The sequence below is a fragment of the Myxine glutinosa genome, chromosome 4 (genome assembly GCF_964187855.1).
Source record: "Myxine glutinosa chromosome 4, kmMyxGlut1.1, whole genome shotgun sequence".
In the NCBI taxonomy this organism is placed as follows: Eukaryota; Metazoa; Chordata; class Myxini; order Myxiniformes; family Myxinidae; genus Myxine; species Myxine glutinosa.
In genome coordinates, this window is record NC_136264.1 from 165,673,777 (window position 1) to 165,697,604 (window position 23,828).

The 23,828-nt window shown below is 50.5% G+C and overlaps 2 protein-coding genes and 1 long non-coding RNA gene across 8 annotated transcripts in view; 2 read left to right on the top strand and 1 right to left on the bottom strand.

The window, feature by feature from the left end:
- Nucleotides 1-23,828, top strand: part of LOC137417557 (phosphatidylinositol-3,5-bisphosphate 3-phosphatase MTMR2) — a 183,772-nt gene that overhangs the window by 19,358 nt on the left and 140,586 nt on the right. The gene's annotated exons all lie outside the window — the stretch shown is intronic.
- On the bottom strand, nucleotides 10,306-21,843 carry LOC137417554 (uncharacterized). Of its 4 annotated transcripts, none has more exons than XR_010982468.2 (4): nucleotides 21,779-21,843; nucleotides 15,994-16,163; nucleotides 15,643-15,747; nucleotides 10,306-10,661 (listed from the first exon to the last, which is right to left on the bottom strand). It is a non-coding gene; the product is annotated as an uncharacterized LOC137417554 (long non-coding RNA). The 4 variants fall into 4 exon arrangements; XR_013623246.1 differs by lacking the exon at nucleotides 21,779-21,843 and adding an exon at nucleotides 21,029-21,120; XR_010982466.2 differs by lacking the exon at nucleotides 21,779-21,843 and having other exon boundaries at nucleotides 15,994-17,010.
- UGDH (UDP-glucose 6-dehydrogenase) overlaps nucleotides 21,293-23,828 on the top strand; it is a 36,329-nt gene continuing 33,793 nt past the window's right edge. The window contains exons 1-2 of one of the 2 annotated variants that reach the window (XM_068103471.2): nucleotides 21,293-21,394; nucleotides 21,792-21,954. In XM_068103471.2, coding sequence (XP_067959572.1) covers nucleotides 21,793-21,954 — 162 coding nt within the window. In that variant the 5' untranslated portion in view covers nucleotides 21,293-21,394; nucleotide 21,792. Of the gene's footprint in view, nucleotides 21,395-21,570; nucleotides 21,676-21,791; nucleotides 21,955-23,828 lie in introns of those variants that run through there. The other variant, XM_068103470.2, reaches the window with a different exon arrangement.

Consider the following 23,828-nt stretch of genomic DNA (forward strand, 5'->3'; position numbering starts at 1 on the left):
TAAACAATATTTTTACAACTGGTACACCCGCTCATTCCGGCAGCAGAAAAAAGGGTTATTCCTCTTTGGGGTATGTAGATTGCAGTAGATCTATGGTCGGATCTCAAGAACATTGGGTGTGTGTTCATTTACCAAGTTTCTTGTGAAGAGATCGCCAAATGGTTTAAGCATTTGAGCAAGCACTCCATTCAAAACCGTTAAGGAATGGCTGGCCTGGCAAGCGCTAGCTAGCTGCTTGGTAAAGGAGCGCACACACAACCCGAGCTTGTCCCTTTCAGTTTCGTATCAAACAGCAGGAGCAAGTTTCAAAGGTTCGCCACGAAAAATGCCACGGCAGAGGCAGACAGGGCCATGTTATTAACCCTGTAGCGGCTACCGCTGGGTTTTCACAATCGCCTTGCACCTATCAAGGATGCGGAGCGATCACCATGCCGGGCTCGTCCAGGAGGCCCGGGCAGGCTCGCCCTCAACTTGCCAGGCCGCAGCCAGGACGCTGGGCCACACCCACTCTTGCCTTTCCTGGGCAAACGCTCCGGGATAATATGTGTATATATATTGCTGCCCTATAAACGGGCTTTTCAGAGTGCCTGAGTGTTTGGTTTGAATAAAGCAACTCGGATGAATTCCAGCTTTTTGTCGCGTCCATTCTTCCGATCGACGTGGGAGCCCCAGCTCCTTCATTGGTGACCTACCGACATGGACACGGCAGTCGCCCTTAAACTGCCTACCTTCTGGGAGGCTCACGCGGCGGTTTGGTTCGCACAGGCGGATTCCCTGTTCGCCCTGCGAGGCATCACGGCCGACGACACCCGCTTCCACCATGTGGTAGCAGCGCTCGGTTCGGCCACCGCGGCCCGCGCCCTGAGCCTCCTCGAGAGCCCGCCAGCCGCTGACAAATACGGCGCGATTAATAAGCTTCTCCTCGACGCTTTCGCCCTCCCATCGGCGGAACGTGCACGGCGCCTGCTCGACCTGCCCGAGCTCGGCGACACGCGCCCTTCCGAGCGAATGGACTACATGCTTTCGCTGCTCGGCGAGCACTCTCCGGCATTCCTGTTCCGGGAGCTGTTCCTCCGTCAGCTGCCTTACCCGGTACGCCTCGCCCTGGCAAGCACGACGATCACGGATCCCCGGGCCCTTGCCAGGGAAGCCGTGAGCCATGCCATGAGCATGTTACCAGCCATGAGCGCCGGCCACACGGGCAACTTACTGTTCATCACGGATAAAGCATCCGGACGGCGCTTCCTGTGTGACACCGGCGCCCAACTGAGCGTCATACCCGCCTCTGATCAGGACAGGCAGTCCGCGGTTTGCGGCCCCTCCTTGGTTGCGGCCAACGGATCGACCATCCGCACCTTCGGCCCGCGCAACGTCACCCTCTGCTTCGGCGGCCAACGCTTTGCTTGGACGTTTGTAACCGCAAACGTGCCCATGGCTCTGCAAGGCGCCGACTTCCTCTGCACACACGGACTGCTGGTGGACGTCCAACGGCGTCGTTTAATCAACGCCGAAACCTTCAGCTCCCTGGTATGCACATTGAGCAGCTCCGCGCCGACCGAGCTGGCATGCGCCGTCCCGGCGGCGAACGAGTTTGCTCGCCTGCTCACGGAGTTCCCGGCCCTCACGCGGCCGACGTTTTCGGCCGTCGCAGTACGGCATGGGATCGAGCACCACATACCAACCACGGGCCCACCGGTCTACGCCAGAGCCCGCCGCCTCGACCCGGCCAAGCTCGCCGTGGCCATAGCCGAGTTCGACGCTTTAGAACACCTCGGCATCGTGCGGCGCTCCGATAGCACGTGGGCTTCGCCACTACACATCGTCCCAAAGCCAGGGGGCGGCTGGCGCCCATGTGGCGACTACCGCCGCCTTAACGACGCTACCACCCCCGACAGGTATCCGATCCCGCACATCCAAGACTTCTCCGCCCATCTGGCGGGACGGGTCATTTTTTCGAAAATTGATCTCATACGGGGATATCACCAGGTACCTGTCAGGGCGGCCGACGTCCCTAAAACGGCAGTCATCACGCCGTTCGGCTTATTCGAATTCTTGCGGATGCCGTTTGGTCTCAAGAACGCGGCTCAGGCGTTCCAGCGCTTGATGGACGGCGTGCTGCGTGACCTGCCGTTCCTTTTCGTTTACCTGGACGACATCCTCGTCGCCAGCATGTCCCGGGCCGAGCACCTCCTCCACCTCCGAACACTGTTCAGGCGCCTCAGCGAGCACGGCCTCATCGTCAACCCGGCCAAATGCCACTTCGGCACGACGGCCGTTGATTTTTTGGGCCACCACATCACCAAGAACGGGGCCGTGCCGCTGCCAACCAAGGTCGAGGCCATCACCACGTTCCCGCGTCCCCGCACCATAAAGGCCCTGCAGGAATTCCTGGGAATGGTGAATTTTTATCACCGCTTCGTGCCCCGCGCTGCTCAACTCATGCGGCCCCTCTACGAAGCCCTCCGGGTCAAGCCGGCCAAGCACGACATCGCCTGGTCCGCAGCAATGGACGCGGCCTTCCAAAGCTCAAAGCGGGCCCTCGCCGACGCAACACTGCTCGCTCACCCGGTGCTCAACGCTCCCATCGCCCTCACCACGGATGCCTCCGACTACGTGGTGGGCGCCGTACATGAGCAATGGGTGAACGGGGTTTGGCAGCCACTCGCTTTTTTCAGCCGGCAGCTCCGGCCGAACGAGCTCAAATACAGCACGTTTGACCGGGAGCTCCTCGGTCTACACCTGGCCATCCGCCATTTCCGCCACCTCCTGGAGGGCCGACCTTTCACGGCGTTCGTCGACCACAAGCCGTTGGTTTACGCCATGGCCAAGGTCATGGAGCCGTGGTCGGCCCGCCAACAGCGCCACCTCTCCGCCGTGTCGGAGTTTACCATGGCCATCCGGCACGTCGCCGGCAAAAACAACGCCGTGGCCGACTGTCTTTCCCGGGCCAGCGCGAACGCGGTCCACCTGGGCGTGGACTTCGCGCTTATGGCGGCGGACCAAACCGCCGACACCACGGTGCAAGCCCTCCGGGCGGCGGACACGGGCCTCCGCCTGGCCGACATCCCCTTCGCGGACACTGTCCTGCTCTGCGACGTCTCCCAAGGCCAGCCTCGCCCCATCGTGCCCGTCACCTGGCAACGCCGCATCTTCGCCTCCCTCCACGGCCTTTCCCACCCGGGCCGGAAAGCTTCCCAGAAGCTGGTGTCGGCGCGATTCGTCTGGCACGGCCTTCGTCGGGACGTCCGCGATTGGACCAGCACCTGCACGGCCTGCCAACGGGCCAAGGTCCACCGACACACCCAGGCCCCGCTGGCACCTTTCACCGTGACCGAACGACGTTTCGACCACGTCAACGTGGATCTGGTGGGCCCCCTCCCCCCGTCACGGGGGTTCACACACCTGCTCACCATGGTGGACAGGACCACCAGGTGGCCGGAGGCCGTTCCCCTCGTCTCCACCACCACCGCCGACGTGGCGCAGGCTTTCATCGCCACCTGGGTCGCCCGCTTCGGCGCACCGGCGGACATCTCGTCAGACCGCGGACCACAGTTCACCTCCGAGCTGTGGGGCGCGGTCGCCCGCAACTTGGGGGTCAAGCTCCACCGTACTACGGCCTACCACCCCCAAGCAAACGGGTTGTGCGAGCGATTCCACCGCTCCATGAAGGCCGCGCTCATGGCCGGCCTTCAAGACGGCGGTTGGGCCGACCGGCTGCCGTGGGTCCTTTTGGGCCTCCGCACGGCCCCCAAGGAGGACCTCCAGGCATCCACCGCCGAGCTTGTCTATGGCCAGGTTCTACGCGTCCCGGGCGAATTCGTGCCCGACGCTACCAGTCCCTGGTCCGCAGCTCACCAGCGCTCGGACCTCCAGGAGGCCGCCCGACGGTTTGCCCCCGTGCCAACATCCCACCACGGTGACCCCCAGTCCTACGTCCCCCCAGCACTTCGCACAGCGGAGTATGTTTTTGTGCGTCACAACGCACATCGGGGGCCACTCCGGCTGCCGTACGACGGGCCCTTCCGGGTGCTGCGACGGGACGACAAGTCGTTCGTCATCGACATCGGCGGCAGGTCGGACCGGATTGCGGTGGACCGCCTCAAGCCGGCGCACATGGACGTCGACCACCCACCACGGGTGGCCCTTCCGCCGCGGCGAGGCCGCCCCCCGTCCACGGTGCCCCCCACTCGACCGCCCACCACCACACCGGACCCCCCCCCCCCCCACGACCCGCCAGGGGTCGCTTCGGCCGGGTCATCAGGACCCCCCTCAAATTGACCCTGCCGGTGCAAGTCGATTCTGGGGGGACGTGTGTAGCGGCTACCGCTGGGTTTTCACAATCGCCTTGCACCTATCAAGGACGCGGAGCGATCACTATGCCGGGCTCGTCCAGGACGCCCGGGCAGGCTCGCCCTCAACTTGCCAGGCCGCAGCCAGGACGCTGGGCCACGCCCCCTCTTGCCTTTCCTGGGCAAACGCTCCGGGATAATATGTGTATATATATTGCTGCCCGATAAACGGGCTTTTCAGAGTGCCTGAGTGTTTGGTTTGAATAAAGCAACTCGGATGAATTCCAGCTTTTTGTCGCGTCCATTCTTCCGATCGACGTGGGAGCCCCAGCTCCTTCAACCCCACATATGTGGGTTATACAGAGCACAGTAGATCTTTGCTCAGTTCTGCAAGTAAACCTAACTTCACGGATGTCGGGATTCCTCCAAATTCCTTCATTTAGTGTTACAAAGAGCATTAGCGACTGTTTAAAAAGCTAAGCATATGTGTTTGAGGTTTATAATATTTTTACTTCCTGTAGAAGCTGTTGCTCCCACGGAAACGCCATTATAACTACTAGTACCGACTGCAAAGCCGCAATGAGCCGGCGAAGCCAAAGCCTCTTGCCACTATTTTACTCCATCACTATGGTATCAGTAGGTTAGGTAGTTGGTAGTAGGTAGGTGTAGTAGGTACCGTACCTGGTAAGACTTGGTAAAAGAGAAGAGTTATCACGAATTAGCTTGGGTACCCAAGACTTGGGTACATTTATGTCGTGGTTAAGCATAAACGTCGTCCTTCATGCCACATCTGATAGGTCGGTGTGGCGATGAAGAATGGAGGCGAAACATTGTTCCTCGTTTTGGCTTTGACCGAGTGACATGGCGGGCGTTTTGCAGAATCGAGTCGAAAAACACGTTGTTCAAGTGCTCGTACCTTTTCGCTGTGCAGTAAGCGAGTGCCTTGATACGTTTCACAGTGCCCAAAGCAATGACGATTTAGCTTAGGAAATTTGAGCATATGATGAGAACTATTTCGAGCAGCATATGCTTACGCGTGATTCGGTTGTTTTGCACCAACCTCGTTCCAGGCGTCGCAGTGATTAATTCGGTGAAGAATTCCGTCTCAACTTCGGATATTTCCGGCCGTGAAAAACTATCCGTATTTCTAAACTAAATATGTAAACCGCTTATACCGTATTTCTGGCCGTGAAAAACTATCCCATACGGCCGCGAGATTTCTAAAAAATAATTTTTCGTCAATGTGAGAATATTTGACGCCGTTTTCACCGTCCGAAACGCGTAATAAGCTTGTAAAAAAATATTTTTTCAAATGCTCGAATCTCATTGGTTCTGGTCTTTGATGACGATTTTCGTTGAAGATAACGAGGTTGGTCTTAACGTATTTTAATTACTAATGAGAGGTTTCATTATATTATGAATCAAAGAACGACGGGTGAAACAAAGTCCTATTGAACTTTTTCGCAATTGTTTTATGCAAACTTCCGCATCCGGTCGATGGCGGCCACCATTGAGCGTTTTCATTTTAGAAATATTCTTGCAAATGCTCGACTCTCATTGGGTCCGGTGTTTGGTGACGCGTTTTGTTGAAGATAACCAGGCCCGTGCGGGCCGATGTTGGTCTTAAATTATTTTATTAATACATCGGAGGTGCATAAGATTGTGAATCAAACGACGACGGGTGAAAGAAACTCCTAATGAACGTTTTAAATTTGTTATGCATACTTCCGCCTCCGCAAGATGGCTGCGCCCACTGCCCTTCGGATTCTCGAGCCAAGGCAAAATCAGGTTTTCAACATAATACGTACTCGTTTATTGACAACACCGGCTTCGCCGGCTATAACATCGATATATATCGATATACACGTCATCACTGCAACATAAACACCTTGGGGAAGTGGGACAATATTAGTATTGAAGAGCAGGGCTCTTGCTTGAGACGGACGAAGTGACGGGCAAGACACAAACTCGTCCGAGAAGATGTTTATTGTAAAAACCAACTTGGGAACTCTGAAAAGCCCGTTTATCGGGCTGCATATATATCCAAACCAGAAAGCATAACCGAAACCGAAAGCCACGCCTCTCAGGTGAGGCGTGTTTCGGTGGTCACGTGACCGACAGGTGCAAAGGATTATAACCGCACGCGCGGCACGCTTTGGTGGTCACGTGACCAGCCACCCCGGCGCCGAGGTTGTCCGCCGGTGACGTCACCGGCTGGAGCAAGGAGATTCTGCTGCTGGTCTCGCTTGGGGGACCCGTGGGTCGCTACACACGCCCCCCCAGAATGGACTTGATCCAGGAAGGTCAACCTGAGGGGGGTCCGGTGTGGTGGCGGGTGGTCGGATGGGGGTGCAATGGACAGGGGGCGGCTGAGGGGCCGGGCAAGTCCTCGGGGGAGGCTGCCGAGGTTCCTCGCGGGCCTCCCGAGGTTGCAGTTCGCGGGTGCAGTGCTGAGAAGGCTCGAGCGGTGCACGCGAAAAGCGTGTGAGCCAACCGAGGGGCTGGTCGAGGCCTCGGGGGAGGCTGCCGAGGTTCCTCGCGGGCCTCCCGAGGATGCAGGGTCGGAGAAGTAGTTGCGGTTGTAGTTGTAGGTGCGCGAGGGTGACGAAGCGGCCGTGCCGCCAACATCAGTGCGCGCGAAGGTGACGAAGCAGCCGTGCCTTCGCAGGGTCTTGGAATAGGTTCGCCCCTCCGGTCATAGAGGAGGAGCCGAGCGCGGTGCGCGAACCTCATAGTCATGGCCGTCGTCGTTACCGAAACTCCGGCATGTCGAAACCGCGGTCGAAACTGCGCCCGAAGCCGTGCGGGAGAAGCCGGCGTCACCAGCCTAGGTGGCTTCCCTGGCTAGGGCGCGCTTGCCGTGTCCGTTCGCAGCCCCCGCATCCGTGCGGGGGCAGTCGGGATCACGTCGGGGTTACCAGTGAAGAGCAGGGCTCTTGCTTGAGACGGACGAAGTGACGGGCAAGACACAAACTCGTCCGAGAAGATGTTTATTGTAAAAACCAACTCGGGAACTCTGAAAAGCCCGTTTATCGGGCTGCATATATATCCAAACCAGAAAGCATAACCGAAACCGAAAGCCACACCTCTCAGGCAAGGCGTGTTTCGGTGGTCACGTGACCGACAGGTGCAAAGGATTATAACCGCACGCGCGGCACGCTTTGGTGGTCACGTGACCGGCCACCCCGGCGCCGAGGTTGTCCGCCGGTGACGTCACCGGCTGGAGCAAGGAGATTCTGCTGCTGGTCTCGCTTGGCGGACCCATGTGTCGCGACAGTATTAATATTGTTTTGTAATAACATGAACAATATGCGATTATCATTAATTTTGTTATTAAAAGTGTCTTTGGAAAAACTCCACATTAAATCTTCGTCTTTGGACAAACGCCATGATAAACTAATTTACAATTGATATACACCTCAACACTTAACCCCATTGACGGCAATGGCGGCGAAAACCTGCTCGGGGAAGAAACCCCCTTGGGGAGGGGGGCAAATGAATGCGCTACAACCAACATTATGTAACCCTTCGTCATCCTGTCAAGTTTGGTTTTGATTGGATAAGTAACGACGGAATGTATTGGCGTCAAACATTCATCAGACAGACAGACAGACACGAAATGGCGTATTTTAGAATGCTTATTTTACAAAATCCCTTTTTAAAGACAACTCTTGGAATCTTCGATTTCTCCAAAAAGTGCTTTCAGATAACATAGCCAATGTGAGAGGATTGTCCAATCAGTGGGACCTCATGAGAGACCAGTGGAAGTATGGACCTGCCTCGGTGAATATGAGGTTCAGGTGTCCAATATACGGTTTAACTGTTATTATATGAGAGGAAATTCCAAAGGAATGGAGGGAAAGCATTCCAGTTCCTATATTTAATCGTCCACTTGAAGATAATAGAATATATTTTGAGAAAATGTACCAAACTGATCATGAAAAATGTACCAAACAAATATTTGAATCACACCTGATGATGGTTCACTCACACCTTCCATGGCTATTTCGAACAATGGAATTCCCTCTCGATTCAAAAAACAAGACAAAGTCAACGTGGGATTCAGCACCTCGCACCTCATGTTAGCTCTTCCAATCCATCAAACAAAACGGTACTTACACCTTATTATCTCTTACAATCCTACTTACCTGCTGCCATGGTCGGAATGTCACCGAAGAAACAAAAATGAAAATGGCGGCTTGTAGTAACATGCTCACTCGGGAACACCAACTCACGAAATGAGAATTCCCATTGTGACCTCGAACAAGCAATCACCCTGACGTCACAATACACCAACGGACCGTGGCCCCACCCCCTAATTTGCATCTCTTACGTTGATCGTCCCGATCTTCACGTGCATAGTTATTTATTTATTTTTGCTCCGATTAATCTCTTTCGGTGAGAACCACGTGACCCAGTATTTATGAACAACGCGGTCTTTGTTCCTCCAAATCTTTTAGACGAACTAGGACACTAGGACAGGAACGAGGACAAGGTGCTTGCAGAGTGAGTAATGGTGCACGGTATTATTCGTTTATGTATCTTTGTGACAAGTTTGAAACATCGGGGCAATACCCTTGGCGCTCACCTGGTAAAATAAACAGTGTACTGCACTGACTAAAGGTATTTTAAACCAATTTCAATGGTTGCGAGAAGACAGGGCAGCATGTCGAATCATACTAACATAATCATAAGACTTCAAAGAAACAAACAAAAAAAATACCTATTTTGGGGGGCAACCCTCCCTCCCCCCTCCCTCTCCCACCCCATGTACCTCTTCAGACGGATGGACTAATGGACGGACTGATTGACGGGCGGACTGACGGTCTGACGGACTGATGGGCTGACCGACGGTTGGACAGACTGACCGACTGACTGACTGACGGATGGACGGATGGACGACGGACTGACAGACTGATGGGCGAACAGACTGACGGACTATTGGACTGATGGGCAAACGGACTGACGGATCCATCCACCCGACCGATACATCCATCCACCCCAATCCATCAATCCACCCATCCATCCACCCATCCATCCACCCACGCATGCATCCACCCCATCCATCCATCCACCCCATCCATCCATCCACCCACACCATCCATCCACCCCACCCATCCATCCATCCACCCCACCCATCCATACATCCACCCCATCCATCCATCCATCCACCCTGTTCATGCACCCCATCCATCCACCCCCCATCCATCCACACCATCCATCCATCCATCCACCCATCCATCCATCCACCCATCCATCCATCCGCGAATTTTTCAGAAATCATCGATTTTCAGAATCATTGGAATCTCCCGCGATGACGCTATCTCCGAGGGCCTTTCACTTACTCACCGCAGGCAGGTTGGTGGTCTTTCCGTCTTCTACCAACTCCTCTCCGGCCTTGCTCCCCCAGCTCTCTCTGGGCTCTGTCGCCCAAATATTCCTACAGGTCGCACAAGATCTGCCTGCAACCCTCTTATGGTTAAACTGCCAAAATCTAGACTCTCTGCTCACCTTCACTCCTTCATTGCTCTTTTCTCCCGCCTCTGGAACAAACTCCCTCACTCTCTTCAATCCCACTCCTCCCTCGAGGTCTTTAAAACGGCTGTTCACCACCATCTCTTATCCTCCCCCATCCAAAACCTTGATCTTGTGGCGGGCACAATGATCAATAATTCCGCGCACCAGTGGGTGGCGCGAGCGTCCGGGCGTGGAACTGAAATACATGCCCCGCCTTTCGGCCGATCGGCCACGCCCGGGGGCAAGGCGTGGCCTCGGGACATATTAGTCCAGTAATAATGTGACTTGCCCTCACACTAATTGCAACAGAAGCAAACTCAACTGATTTGTGTATCAATATGTCCTGAATGAGGGAAAAAAAGTGTTAAGGAATTGCATGGGTGGAAAGTTTTGAAAAATGCATAAATATGATCCTACCCAAAAACCGATTTTTAGCCCTTTCTGCTAGATTTGACTATGCTGTATTTTTTTCCTTGAAGCAAAAAAAACACATACAGAGTATCAGTGATGAGAATTTATTGTGATCACATCATCACATAACTGATCAACTGTTGATCAAACGATTGAACCAATTAAATATGTGTACAGAATACATATAACACTACACAATGTCATCATCGTCGTCACAGGGCATCTGCATTGAGTTAGTGCAGCTGGATCCCCTGCAGTTTCCACATGCCGGAGTGCACTCGATATTGTTCTTTTTGCATGTGCATCTCAGGGTGCTGCAGTCAGCCTGGCAGTTGCACTTGATGACCCGCAGAAGCTTTTCAGGAGCAGGGGGTAGGGTTGTCTGAACTGGCACAAACCCCTCGACACACTTCTGCCATCCCCACTCTGTAGGACGAGGTCCATCTGTAAGATAAGACAGGGAATTTGGTTTTGTCACAGCAGCAATGATACAGAAGGTAGTGAAAATAATACACAAGATACACAGAACATCACAGTAATTGAACTTAATATATTAACTGAAATTAATCTATCTATAATTCCAGTAATCTCTGTGTGTATGTATGTATGTATGTATGTATGTATGTATGTATGTATGTCTGTGACCGCTGTTTCTCGACAACCACGGGTCCGATATACTTTAAACTTGCCAGGTATATTGCTGGGGACCCGAGGATGTGCCTTTTCAAGGTTTCATATTAATCGGACAAGTAGTTACCGAGCTATGTCCAAAAAACGATTCAACCAATCAGAGAGCAGCGAGCTATCACGTGTGCCGAACGTGGCGAACAGACTCTGCCTCGGACGGCACATTTGAGAGCGTATTCATTTATTTCACGTTGGAAAACTATGTTGCCGTTAAACTATGTTTTAAAACTAAATAAAACTAATTTGCGATTCATCGTAACTGCGATTTGCGACCTTCCGGACAGTGAAGACTTCACTTCCGGCAGCCAATCACAGAACGCGTTGTTGCGAGCCGAGCCGAGCGCGTGCGCCATTACGGTTCGTAATTCGATTTCTTCCGGAGAAAATAATAATTTCTCGATTTCTTATGCGCATTATTTCTCCCAGAGCGAAGGGCGGAAGCGAAGAGCGTTGTTTTTTTTGTTTACGGGCGTACGGGCGGGGTAGAGCGTACGGGTAGCGTTTTTTTTTTTTTTGGCAAGGAACGGGCACCCACGTACGGGCATGCCCTAGTATACTAAAATACAAGAATAAACATAGCAGCAATCAGGGCACACAGTAAAATGTAAATGTACCAGATGTAGATCCCTTCCATTCTTGTACTTGCAAGTAGACACGCAGGCTGTGAAACTTTGCTGCTCCTGATGTTGGTGGTAAGACCTGTGGCTGAACGTAAGTAGAGCTAGATGCCACCTTCTCACAACCGATGATATCGGAGGGAGTCCAGGGTGTCAGTTGATGTTCCATTGTAGAGAACCACCATCGCTTTCTCTCCTGCTTCTGCCACATCCTCTGTAGAGGCTGAATGTGCATAGAACACCTCGGCTTGCTCTCGGAATATGTCGCTTTCTTTGAATTTCTTGAGGGAAGCTCCCTTCCCGATTCTGTGGAGGCGAGATGTAGTGTCACATCCAAGAACTGCATGTAAGAACAAGATGTGCTTACATATGTCTGGGCCAAGTAGTTGTTTTGTAGCCTTGATGTTCCAAATGCGAGGCTTCTTTGTTGTCTTCCTTGACTCAGAACAAAAGAACAGGTCATGGGAGTCCAGGCTTGCATGGTAGCAGAGAAGGACTAAGAGGTCTGTATCATCCCCCATTAGCACAGTATTGTTGGTGGTAGCACACTGCACAGCTTTCTGCACAATCAGCAGGTCAGCATCTCCTGAGGCATGGTATGTCTCACAGTTTGCCTTCTGCAGTTCTTCACTTAACATGGAAAGAAATTGCTGCTTGTTCTGCCTGTTGGACAGGAACTGTTCCTTCTGCATTGTGACAATCATGTCGGCTGTAAATGTCACAGTGGCACCAATCTTCCCTTTTGACCGTCTGTGGTGTGTCATGTCCTTTGTGTTGTTACTTTCATACCCATAAAACACCACTACAGCCTTGCCATACTTCTCCGTTACATACTCCGTATACTGGTGGCATATGTCTTTATAAGTAGATCCATGGGACCATGGGATGCGTTGAAGAAGTGCTCCACCATCCAAGACATACTGGCAGCCATCAACTACATTATCTGCTGGAACATGAGGCCCGATAAGACCCCAGATGGCGTCGGCGAGGGCCGGCTTCTTTGCTTCTCGAAGCAGTAGAGAGGAATCAAATAGGGCTGGGGGATAGCTACATAGCTCATATTTGAGGGCTGACTCGAGTTCATCACTGTTCTGTGCCACTATGACCAGTCTCTGGAAGAGAAGCTGTGGATCAACTTGAATTTGATCTCCATCGATCCTTACAGAAGACTTCATGCCGAGAGTGACAGCTTGATCCTTCCTCTTGAAGGTGAACTCAGCAGGTGTTAGTCCATCCATGGACTTCAGTATCGCAGTGCCAACGGACTGTGCTGTATCAACGTTGACGGTGGAAAGGGCATTCTCCCCAGTGGCAATATTCCGGAAACTAGGGTCATTGCTGAATGGATTGTGCTCCTGTAGATAACTGAGAACTGTCAGTGTCCTTCCAGTCACGGGATTGCCTTGCTTTGGTCATGTCTTTGTTCTGCTCTCCAGTGTTGTAGTTGACCCCCGTGAGTCCCTCCATTGCCTGGTTTACTTCTGCACAGGCGGGCATCGATAGCAGCCACAACAGACGCTGTTGCTCCGTCATCCCTCGCCCTCGTGTGAGCCCACCACTGGTTTTTAAACTTCTCATCAGAACCTGCTCAATGACCAGGTCAGGTGAGAGACCTGCCCATAGGCAATCGCTTCGCCGAATCACGTGGAACCCTTCCTCGAAACGTTGTTGGACTTCTGGGTGTTCAGTCTTGAGGTTGTGCATCTGCTGAAGGTACACCCTGGCAGATTTGGTGTAAAGATTGTGTCCTGATGCTGCCAGATAGGGTAGCATGTCCTGGATAGCCTGCAGATGTAAGGCCCAGTTTCCAGTGCGTTCTGCACTGATGTATTTTCGTAGGATGTCCAGCATGTCCATGTACTGAACCCAGAGAGCTGAAGTTCTAGAGGACTTCTTGGTGGACTCGATGTGCTTTTGAAGGCGGTCTTTGATTCTCACTAGAACTTCAGACTGACAAACTTCTTCAGCAGATATAGCCCCATTTATCAGCTTCTCATAGATCTTATAAGCTCCCTCCAGGTCCGCATCTCTGCTTCCATCTGTTATCTGATGATCCGGTGGCCTTGCAGCTGCAGCTGCTTCGGCTGACTCTGACTCTCCATCCTTACTGTTGTCTGGAGTTCCAGATTGCTGTGGTAGATGGAAATCGAACACGTTTGATAGCATCAGTGCATTGAGGGCTGCATCAACAATTGAGTGTGCACGAACTGCTCGCGCAACAGCTTTGCCACACATCATGTGGATTACTGCATTTGGGGCATAGATCAACTCCAGCAGTTCTTGTAGCCCAGATGAGGCCATCAAGTGTCCGATGCAACCGAGGAAGCTCATTTCTGCATGGAAGCCACCCAAACGCAAGACTATTCGTCTCAGATCACTTTCCATTGGCTCAGAGTTGATAATCATGAGAGCCTTCCACCAGAGTGGCTGATCAAACGTGATTATTGGGGTGACATTGTGGCATCGTGCATGCTCACTAACAAATGTCAGGGTCGAGAATATGCATGTGCTATCACTGGGATTCAGATCGATCATCGGCAGAAGCATAACAGTTGCTTTGCCAGGGTGGTCACCATAATGCACGAACTGCATCATTCCTGACCATGCAGGTCTGGGAGACCCAAAGAGGACGGATGCTTTCCACAGGACATCAAGATTTTCACAGCTGTTCTGGACCTGAAGGTTGACAAGCTTCTGGTAGGTCAGTGCCGTCAAATTGTGCCTTTCGTCTTTGTGGTACCGTACTTGTACCCTTCCAACCATTGCCACATCCAAGGAAGTAGCCTTGATCCTGGGGATTGGCTGCCTTGATCTAATTCCAGGGGTTATGGCTGCAATCATTCCTATACCATGGAATGTACCAAGGCCATCAAGCGTGTGGATGTTATGGTCGACATTGTCAGCTACATATTGGACAAACTCTGTCGATAGGTCAGGAATGTTTGTTCCATGGAATTTGGCTGCATTTCGTTCAAACTGGTGCACCTCCTGGTATGCGCAACAAAACCCAAGGTGATGAAGAGTATCAATGAGGAACCGCGATGCAAAGTGGTGATATAGTTGCATGCCCACCCCCAAACTGAAGTGGTGCTAACATGACTCTTGGGCTAGTTGCCTGCATCATTGCTTGTCCAATTGCCGCCACTTTGGCTTGAGTTTTGGTCCCGGCAAATAGTTCTTCCAGGAGCACGCGAAGAGTATCTGGAAGAAATCTGACGCCAGCCTCTTGCGATTCTATGTCATCAAGAGCTGGGTAAGACTCATAGGATAACCCGATGTCTTTGATATCTTGTTTGATGAGCTTTGCAGCTGCCTGCACAAGCTTGATCTTCTCTTGATCTTCTGTGTTTGTTTGTTTCTGCTGTGTCTCATAGTAGTCTTGCAGCACCACCCTGGCTGTTGTCCTGATGGTAACCACGTTTGGTTTCCCATTGAACTCGGTGTATATTATCTTCTCACCGAAGTGTTTTTGCAGACTCCTCTTCATATGGGTGTAACCGTATGGTTCATGTTCACTGTGTGCAAGCTTCTGCTGCATGAGGTCAATTAGATCATTTATGGTGATCTGCTCGTCATCATTTTCTTCTATATACTTCACAACCTCCAAGAATGCTGCTGTCCTCTCATCAACGACAGGCCGACCAGCCTTCCTCCTCTTGGAGTCTTCTGTGTTTGTCTGATACGCTACTGGTATCTGCTTGTATGTGTGAAAATTCACACTGCAAGTCTGGTGGTAGACTGCATCTGCTGCATGTAGGTCATGCACATGCAGAATCCGTGCCTTCACAGTCTCTGACCAGTCATCACCTCGTGCACGACATGTTGCCAAAAGCGTGTCCTTGAATTCAATTGTCCTGACTTGGAAAACACTGACTTCACTTGGCTTCTTTCTCTTTTTTCCAAACTGAGCTGGTGTGCCACAAAACAGGCAATCAGTACTGTAAGAGAACCTCCCTGTAGTCGATCTTAGTGTAGGACTCTCACTGCTTGTACTTGTTTCTGACTCTTGTTGCCTGGTGTCCTTGGCTATCTGTTGTGGATTAATGTATGTCCAGCGACAGTCTTTGTGTATCTTATCACCAGGTACAGCATGAATATTGTCTCCCCTCTTTTTTACTGGCCTGGTTGATAGATGAACTTCCCTTCTCTCCAAGTGTTGATACTGACGACCCTCCTCCGTCCACAGACTGCTTGCAAATGACACACTGTTCATATGCCTCCATTTCCTGAAAGTGGAAAAAAAATATGTACGTTGAAAAATATGCACGCACGGTTGAAAACGTGCATGTTTGGAACTGGATCCTAGTCAGGGATGTGCAGAGGATGTTAGAAGGTTCATAACTCAGAAAAGAGCACTGTAGTTGTGGCGTGCGCGGCGTGTTTAAACTAGTTAGCAGAATATGTACAATGTAACATAATGTAATAAATAGCTAGCTAACTATTATAGCTGGAGGAAATTATGGAAAACCCACCTGATGAGGTTAGTACAGCGTACACCGCAATCGATGACACCGGCACAAATGCATGCTCAGGATTGTCCACTCAGTGGATGACTTGCTGTCGCCTTCGAATGTCCAATCAGCGGACGGCTTGCTGTCGCCTTCGACTGTCCAATCAGCGGACGGCTTGCTGTCGCCTTCGACTGTCCAATCAGCGGACGCTATTATTATATAGATGTTTTTTTGCTTCAAGGAAAAAAATACAGCATAGTCAAATCTAGCAGAAAGGGCTAAAAATCGGTTTTGGGTAGGATCATATTTATGCATTTTTCAAAACTTTCCACCCATGCAATTCCTTAACACTTTTTTTTCCTCATTCAGGACATATTGAGGATACACAAATCAGTTGAGTTTGCTTCTGTTGCAATTAGTGTGAGGTTGACCCTTTTTTTTGCGTAAAATGCCTGCACTAGTTATCTAAACTACAATTTACAAATGCTGAATATTGATTGAAATTTGAAATAAACTAAAATTTTATATCAACTTTTAAAAATATATGTTTTTATTACAATTTTAAAATTTGAAGAAACTGAAAATAAACTCAAACCAGCAAAGCCTCAATTCACCATCTAATAAATAAAATTTGTTGGATGTCTGTGTCTGTTCACGTTTTTTATGCCAAGACCGTTAGGCCGACAACCACCAAATTTGGCACACAGACCAAGTCTGACCCGGGGATGGTGGTTGTCGGCCCAGTGGTCTTTGCAAAAAACGTGAACAGACAGAAAGACAGCAAATTAATTTCATTTATTAGAAGAGTGGGGTTACCGTGGGACACCCACGGACATAGACGTGCATGACATTTGGACATCTTGAGTTAGATGCTGCACAAAGAGTTTTACAAAATGGGGTGGGTTTTCAAAATGGGGAGGCACGAAGAGTTTTAGAAAATGGGGAGGCGACTTCCGCTTCAGGTTCCTCTGGCGAGGAAGGGTCCTTCGAGCTCTCCACGTCATCAAAGTTAAGTATTTTCCCATTCGTGTCTTTGTCAAATTTCCACTGGTTATTTCACTGTGTATGTGTTACTGTGTGTTTCTAGTTAGTCTTGGTTTGTAATTAGTTGTTTTTTGTTCGCACTGTGTGCGCAGCCTGTCCCCTCCTAAACTCACCCTCCCCTCTAAATCTTCCCCTTGCCCCTCCCCTCCATATCTCCCCCTCCCTTTCTAATCTCCCCCTTCACCCCTCCACTTAAAATCTCCCCCCTCACCCCCTCCCCTTCAAAACCCCCCCTCACCCCTCCCCTTCAAAACTCCCCACTGATCCTGAAAACTCCTCCCCCCCCCACCCCTCCCCTTCTCATCTCCCCCCTACTATCTTTCTCCAATTCTTCCCCCTACCCCCTCCTCCTCAAAGCTGCCTCCTCCCCACTTCCTCTCACTTCCGTCTCATACCTCAACCTCCTCCAACCTTCTACGTCACTCTGCACCCCCCTCAAACAATGCCTCACTGTTCCTCATCCCATCACCATCAACCCTTTTGTCCTCATCCTTCCCTTTCTCCGAGCTCTTCTGCAATCTCTGACACACTATCAACGACTCTCCCTACCTCCCCCTCTCACCCCTCATCTTACCCTGCCCCTCCCCTGTCCTGTACTGTACCCGATGTTCCCCCTCCCTCTTCCTTAACGGTATGGACCTCAAACCTCCGGCGCCTTCGCTCAAACCTGTTTGATCTCTCCATACAGGTTGCTTCTGACAAACCAGACCTAATCTGCTCAACATAAACTTTCCTCCTTCAAGATGTCTCTGATTCCTTAATATCTCTTCCTGGTTACTCCCTCCTCCGGTATGACAGACCAGAGCCTTGTCCTGGTGGTGGGGTTTCTATCTTTATCAAAATCTCTCTTCCTCACACTCCCTGCACTTCCCTCGCCCCACCACACCCGCAGGAGTACCTCTGGCTACGGCTTCCCCTCCGCTCACCCCTACCCATATGTGTGTTGTACCATCCACCAAACAGTGATGACTCCATTTACATCCCGCTGTCTGACAACATGGACCAACTTCTATCCACTCATGCCAACTCTCTCTTCCTCATATGTGGCGACTTCAACTGTCATCATGCCAGCTGGCTGGGTGTGCGTACCTCTCACACCAGCCATGACATCTCAGCAAAGGACTTCGATGAACAGGGACTGACACAATCTGTCAATTTCCCGACCCGGATCTCAGTCAACAGAGCATCTTCTCTTCTAGACTTGTTTTGACAAACTTCCCTGCAAATGTCTGCTGTTCTTCATCTGCTCCAATCGGTTCATCTGACCATATGCTTGTTAAAGTGGATATCTCCATGGTACACTGAATCTTGAAGTGAGACAGTTGCCCTGAAACAACTTGCCTTTGCCTCTTTGAAGGCAAAGCCAACTGAAGGCAATCTCCATTCCTTTCACAAAGCTCGGAACAAGTGTGTGTCTACCCTCAGGAGAGCCAGGAAGCACTATCTCTCTACTCTCAAGACTGAACTCTCAAACCTGTCTCCCTCCTCCAAATCCTGGTGGCGTCTGGTCAAATCTGTTTCTGGTGTTTGTTCCCCCTCCATTCCCTCCCTTACCTCAAATAGCTACACAGCTGACTCTGCATGTGAAAAAGCTGAATGCTTCAACTCTGTGTTTGCCTCAAAATCCTGCGTTCCAAACCCATCTCTCTGGACCCACCTTACCCAGTCGTACCCAGCTGCTCCTGGACTCTGTGTCCTTCTCTCCAGAGAAGGTGGAGAAGATTCTGTCAAACCTCGACTCTGATTCTGCAACTGGACCAGACGGCATCAGCCCACAGGTCCTAAAAGCCTGCTCTGCCGCTCTTTCACTCCCTCTCTCTGTTCTCTTCACCCTCTTTTTTGCTCAACGTCATCTGCCATCTGCTTGGAAATCAGCCAACATCACTGCTTTACACAAAAAATGTGCAAAAACAGATCCTTGCAACTGCAGACCAATCAGCCTTCTCCCAATTATCAGCAAAGTCATGGAATCCATCATTGCTTCGGATATCAAATCTTTCCTCTTCACCAATGGCTTGATCTCTGATCATCAATTTGGTTTCAGACCAGGTCACTTTACTCTGGACATGCTGCTTCTGCTGTCTCAACAATGGATGGAGGTCCTCAATGCCAAACAGGAAATTAGAGCTGTCTCCCTTGACATATCACGTGCCTTCGATACGGTCTGGCACCCCGCCCTGCTCACCAAATTCTCCTCCTATAGTATCCATGGAAATATCCAAGCATGGCTTGCGGAATTCCTCTCTAGTCGTAGTCAACGTGTGGCCCTGAATGGGTTTCTCTCATCTCCCCTTTCTGTTCAGGCTGGAGTTCCCCAAGGCAGTGTTCTGGGCCCTGTGCTTTTTCTGGTCTTCATCAATGATCTCTCCGACTCTCTTGAAAATCCTCTCTATCTCTTTGCTGATGAATCCACTCTCTGCCGCTCCATTAATCATCCCTCAGTTCGGCAGTCTGCCGCCTCTTCACTCTCTGCAGACCTGGACAAAATCACAGACTGGTCAAACAAGTGGAACATGTCTTTCAATCCTGACAAATCTCACACTCTTACTGTGTCTCTCCGAAAAGACAGACTGGACAACCCTCCCATCTACTTTCTGAACAATCCTCTCCAAGAAGTTCTGTCACTCAAGCTTTTGGGTCTCACTATCTGCCATGATCTTTCCTGGGAAAACCACATTTCAAATCTGGCCTCCAAAGCCAGTCGCCTACTGGGCGTCCTCCTTCGTGTGAAGTCCTTCCTTGACACACCTGAGCTCCTGACCACATACAAGGCTTTCATCCACAGCTCAATGGAATACTGTTCTCCCCTCTGGGCCGGTGCTCCTGCCTCACACGTAGCTCGGCTTCACGCTGTTGAAACCAAGGCTTTCAGAATTATTGGAATCTTCCACGATGAAGCTAACTCCGAGGGCCTTTCACTTACTCACCGCAGGCAGGTTGGTGGTCTTTCTGTCTTCTACCGACTCCTCTCCGGCTTTGCTCCCCCAGCTCTCTCTGGGCTCTGTCCCCCAAATATTCCTGCAGGACGCACAAGATCTGCCAGCAAACCTCTAATGGTTAAACTGCCAAAATCAAGACTCTGCTCACCTTCACTCCTTCATTCCTCGTTTGTCCCGCCTCTGGAACAAGCTCCCTCACTCTCTTCAATCCCACTCCTCCCTCCAGGTCTTTAAAACAGCTGTTCACCACCATCTCTTATCTTCCCCCATCAAAAACCTTGATCTTTTCTACCCCTGTTACAACAACGCAAATGGGCCCTCTTTCAATCCCCAATTTATTTCCTGAAATACCTGGAAGTGTTCATTTGCTTTATACAGTGTACCCCTCCTTCCCCCTTCCACAGATCTACCGACGTCCCTGTTCTCGACTGTTGTTGTGCTCGTGTGCTTCCCCCTATTGTCTCCCGTTCCCTTCATTGTATGTTTTATGTGTCTGTGCACGTTTTCATGTTTAATGTGTTAGCTCTTGCATAAGCCTCGATTCTGTGCCCCCCCCCCCCAACCACAAAATATATATATATAAATAAATAATGGGTAAAACATCATTCTCCCACCCCCCAACGCTGTCAGTTTAAACTCACTTGCATACAAATAGTGGTTGGAACAACTATCGAAGACGCCTCTTCGTGGTGGTTGTACCCTCAACGCAAGTCGGGGCCAAATCTGCCCCATGAATTCCCGGCTGCCAGTCACAGCCATTGATAAAGGAAATTGTAATACCCTTTGCTACCACCACCAGGTGGCGATACACGGTACACATTTACATACAGAATTTACGCCCCACCCACCCCCCACAAGCCACAGTTTAGAGTTTGGAACTTAAAATATGTGGCCGTACATGAAGAACAAAGGCAGACAGACAGAAAACCACAGAAAGACAATGGCGTTTATATATACACACACACACATATATATATATACACATATATATATATATATATATATGAATAAACGAGATATCGTAAGATAACGTCCTTCGACATGACCTATCACTAAAACAAAATTTAACAAACCGGGCGATGTGACTCATTTCCCTATTTATTTGGCCGGAGTTCATCGCGCAGCTGAAAAAACCTCTTCCCTTAACTCATCCATCGTCAGTGGCCTGTGGCTGTGGGCGACCACTGACCAATGGGATAGCTTGGAAACACGTGCGTCATCAGGCCACGCCCTGGAATAAACGTGGCCAACTCGGTGCATTCGCGTTGGCTTTCCCCCTTTCGGATTGTGAAACAGCGAGCACGAGGATTGGTCAATCGCAGCGCTTCCGGCTCGTTCCCATTGGCTGTTAGAGCTGCACATGTTCAATGCGGCGAAAGCGAATTCCTTGTGCCAACCGCGCATTCTTAGTTCGTGTTTGACCAATAATTACCTTTCGGGTGAGCAATAGGTAGTTTTTCCTTTTAACTAAACCGTTAACCTTTCATCTCGCCACATTTTTTTTTAAACAGCGGAGTTTGCTTTCACTTTTAAACAGCATTGCGTCCCCCAATGGCAATACCTGTAGTTGCCGTAATGCACGTCCAGGACGTTCCTCCCGCCTCCTGCAAACTCCTCTCTCCGCCTCTCTCATCCCGAATATCCCTCCCGACCCGTTTCTCTTGCGTTTCACAGTTTTCTCCGCAACCTTCTCCCTTCGTCGTGCTCACCTCCCCGCCAGGTGCCTTTGCGTTTCCCGTTCGCGATTACCTGGACCAATCGATCCGTCCCCTGGAATCCCTTTAAATTTCCGTTACGCGGCTCTCACCGACCGTGTTTCTCACCTTGTGCCATCAGGATGCAGCCGGTGCGCTCGATCTGCTGTATCGGTGCGGGATACGTGGGCGGCCCCTCCTGCAGCGTCATCGCCCACACCTGTCCCGAGATCTCGGTCACCGTGGTCGACGTGAACGGCGACCGGATTCGCGCCTGGAACTCGGCGCAGCTGCCCATTTTCGAGGTATCGGGCGCGTTGTGTCAAACTGGGGAAGAGCGTCGACTGGGCTCTGGCGGATAAAACTTTCCGACTTTCCGACTTTTTAGCCATCTGCTCCTAGGTTGGTCAAGGTGGCGACCTGTGATGTTGTTTGGAGGGTCTTGTCCGCACGGCGCACCCGGGACGGACGTTTGCACATGTGGATGTACTTTTACATTCGTTGTGTAGACGAGGGACAAATGCATCGGTGTCCTTCGCGAAGAGTAGGCGAGCTATCGCCGGCACCCTGGACTAATTGCAGATTCTTGGCCTGACTTGCTGCTGGGAAGGCAATGGCAAACCACCCAAGCATGACACTTGCCCAGGAAGTTCTTTGAAGCACAGACGTTCTGTAAAAAGTGGTTCTTTAGCACATATTTCGTTAACATTCAATCTCAAGCAATCGGTTAACCTCTATTTTGAGTGGTGTGTGTGCTGTCTGATAAGCTCTCTGTTCAGGGTACACCCTCTGCCAAAACTTTTAATTTCTTTGCAAACAGGATGCGATTTGATGTCCAAATATAGTCTTCATTATTGTTATTATTTTACTCTTGACTGTAAAGCATTCTTTTTGTAATTTATATTCAACAGCTTGATATAATTTATGCACATTTTAGCCATAAATTATGATGGATGGATTGGGGGGGGGGGGGGGGGGGGGGGCTTGCCATTTTTTGAGACGATCCAAGCCCTCTGGAGAGCACACAGTAGTTGTTATGATGGTAGCCGTTTGACCAGATCTTGATTTTTCTTTCAGCACTTTCCATTGCCATTGTTATGCCTCCGCCCCGTGGCCGGAGGCATTATGTTTTCGGGTTGTCCGTCCGTCCGTCCGTCCGTACGGGCTAAACCTCGTTTTTCTCAGCAACCACATGGCTGATGGAGACAAAACTTTCAGGGTAGGAGTGACACCCATGCAGAATGATTTTATTACCCTATTGAAACAGCTTACCCTATTGATGCGAAATTTTACAAATATCATCTAACAGCACTGTTGCATATAGTTTGAAAATGATCTCATAGGTCACGTGGTTTGGCAGCCATCTTGGATAGAAAAACGAACCTTGTCCGATCAACACGAAACTTCACAAACGTGATCCCTTACCCATACATATGCAGAGTGTACCTTTTTTAAGGTCATATGTCACATGGTGTGGCAGCCATATTAGCTTGAAAGCTGATATTAAAAAAAAAATCCCTTCTCTGAAACTGTGTCACCGATCGATGTGAAACCTGTCATGGCTGGTGAAAATGTGATACTTGAAAACAGCTGAAGGGATTTAAATCAGACTTGTTTATTTTTAAGACGGTGAACGAGGACATCTACCCATTGTGGGACTATCCGGAGGCATATTGGTGACACCGTCGCATTGTTCTAGTTTAAAAAAAAAATCTTTTTCAACATATTGGAATGGTGGACCGCAGGGTGGACTCGAGGTCAAATCCTCTACCCAGAGAGATCAATTCAGCTGCACCGTCTACTGGGAAAGCCAAACAGATCTTTTCTTTGGTTTACGACTTACAAAAACTCTGAGATCTACCACCGACGATGGTGATTTCCCCATTTGATCAGGATCTGGGGCCCAGCAACCTCAGGGAAATTAACCGCGATTCTACAACCTCCTAACAAGAATAGTGGACCAAATTTCCAACAGCTGTGAGTTTAACCCATGCTTTTGTTATTATCCCAAATCACAAACTGACACTCCAAGGATTGTAATAAGTTTAATAAATGGATCAAAGGGGAATGGGGAGAACAAGGGGAAAGGCACGCATATCACAATTTTCATCCCACGTGCCGACAAACTTTGACAGCTTATCGCGTTACTTTATCTCTTCCACATGACAGCTAGGTCACA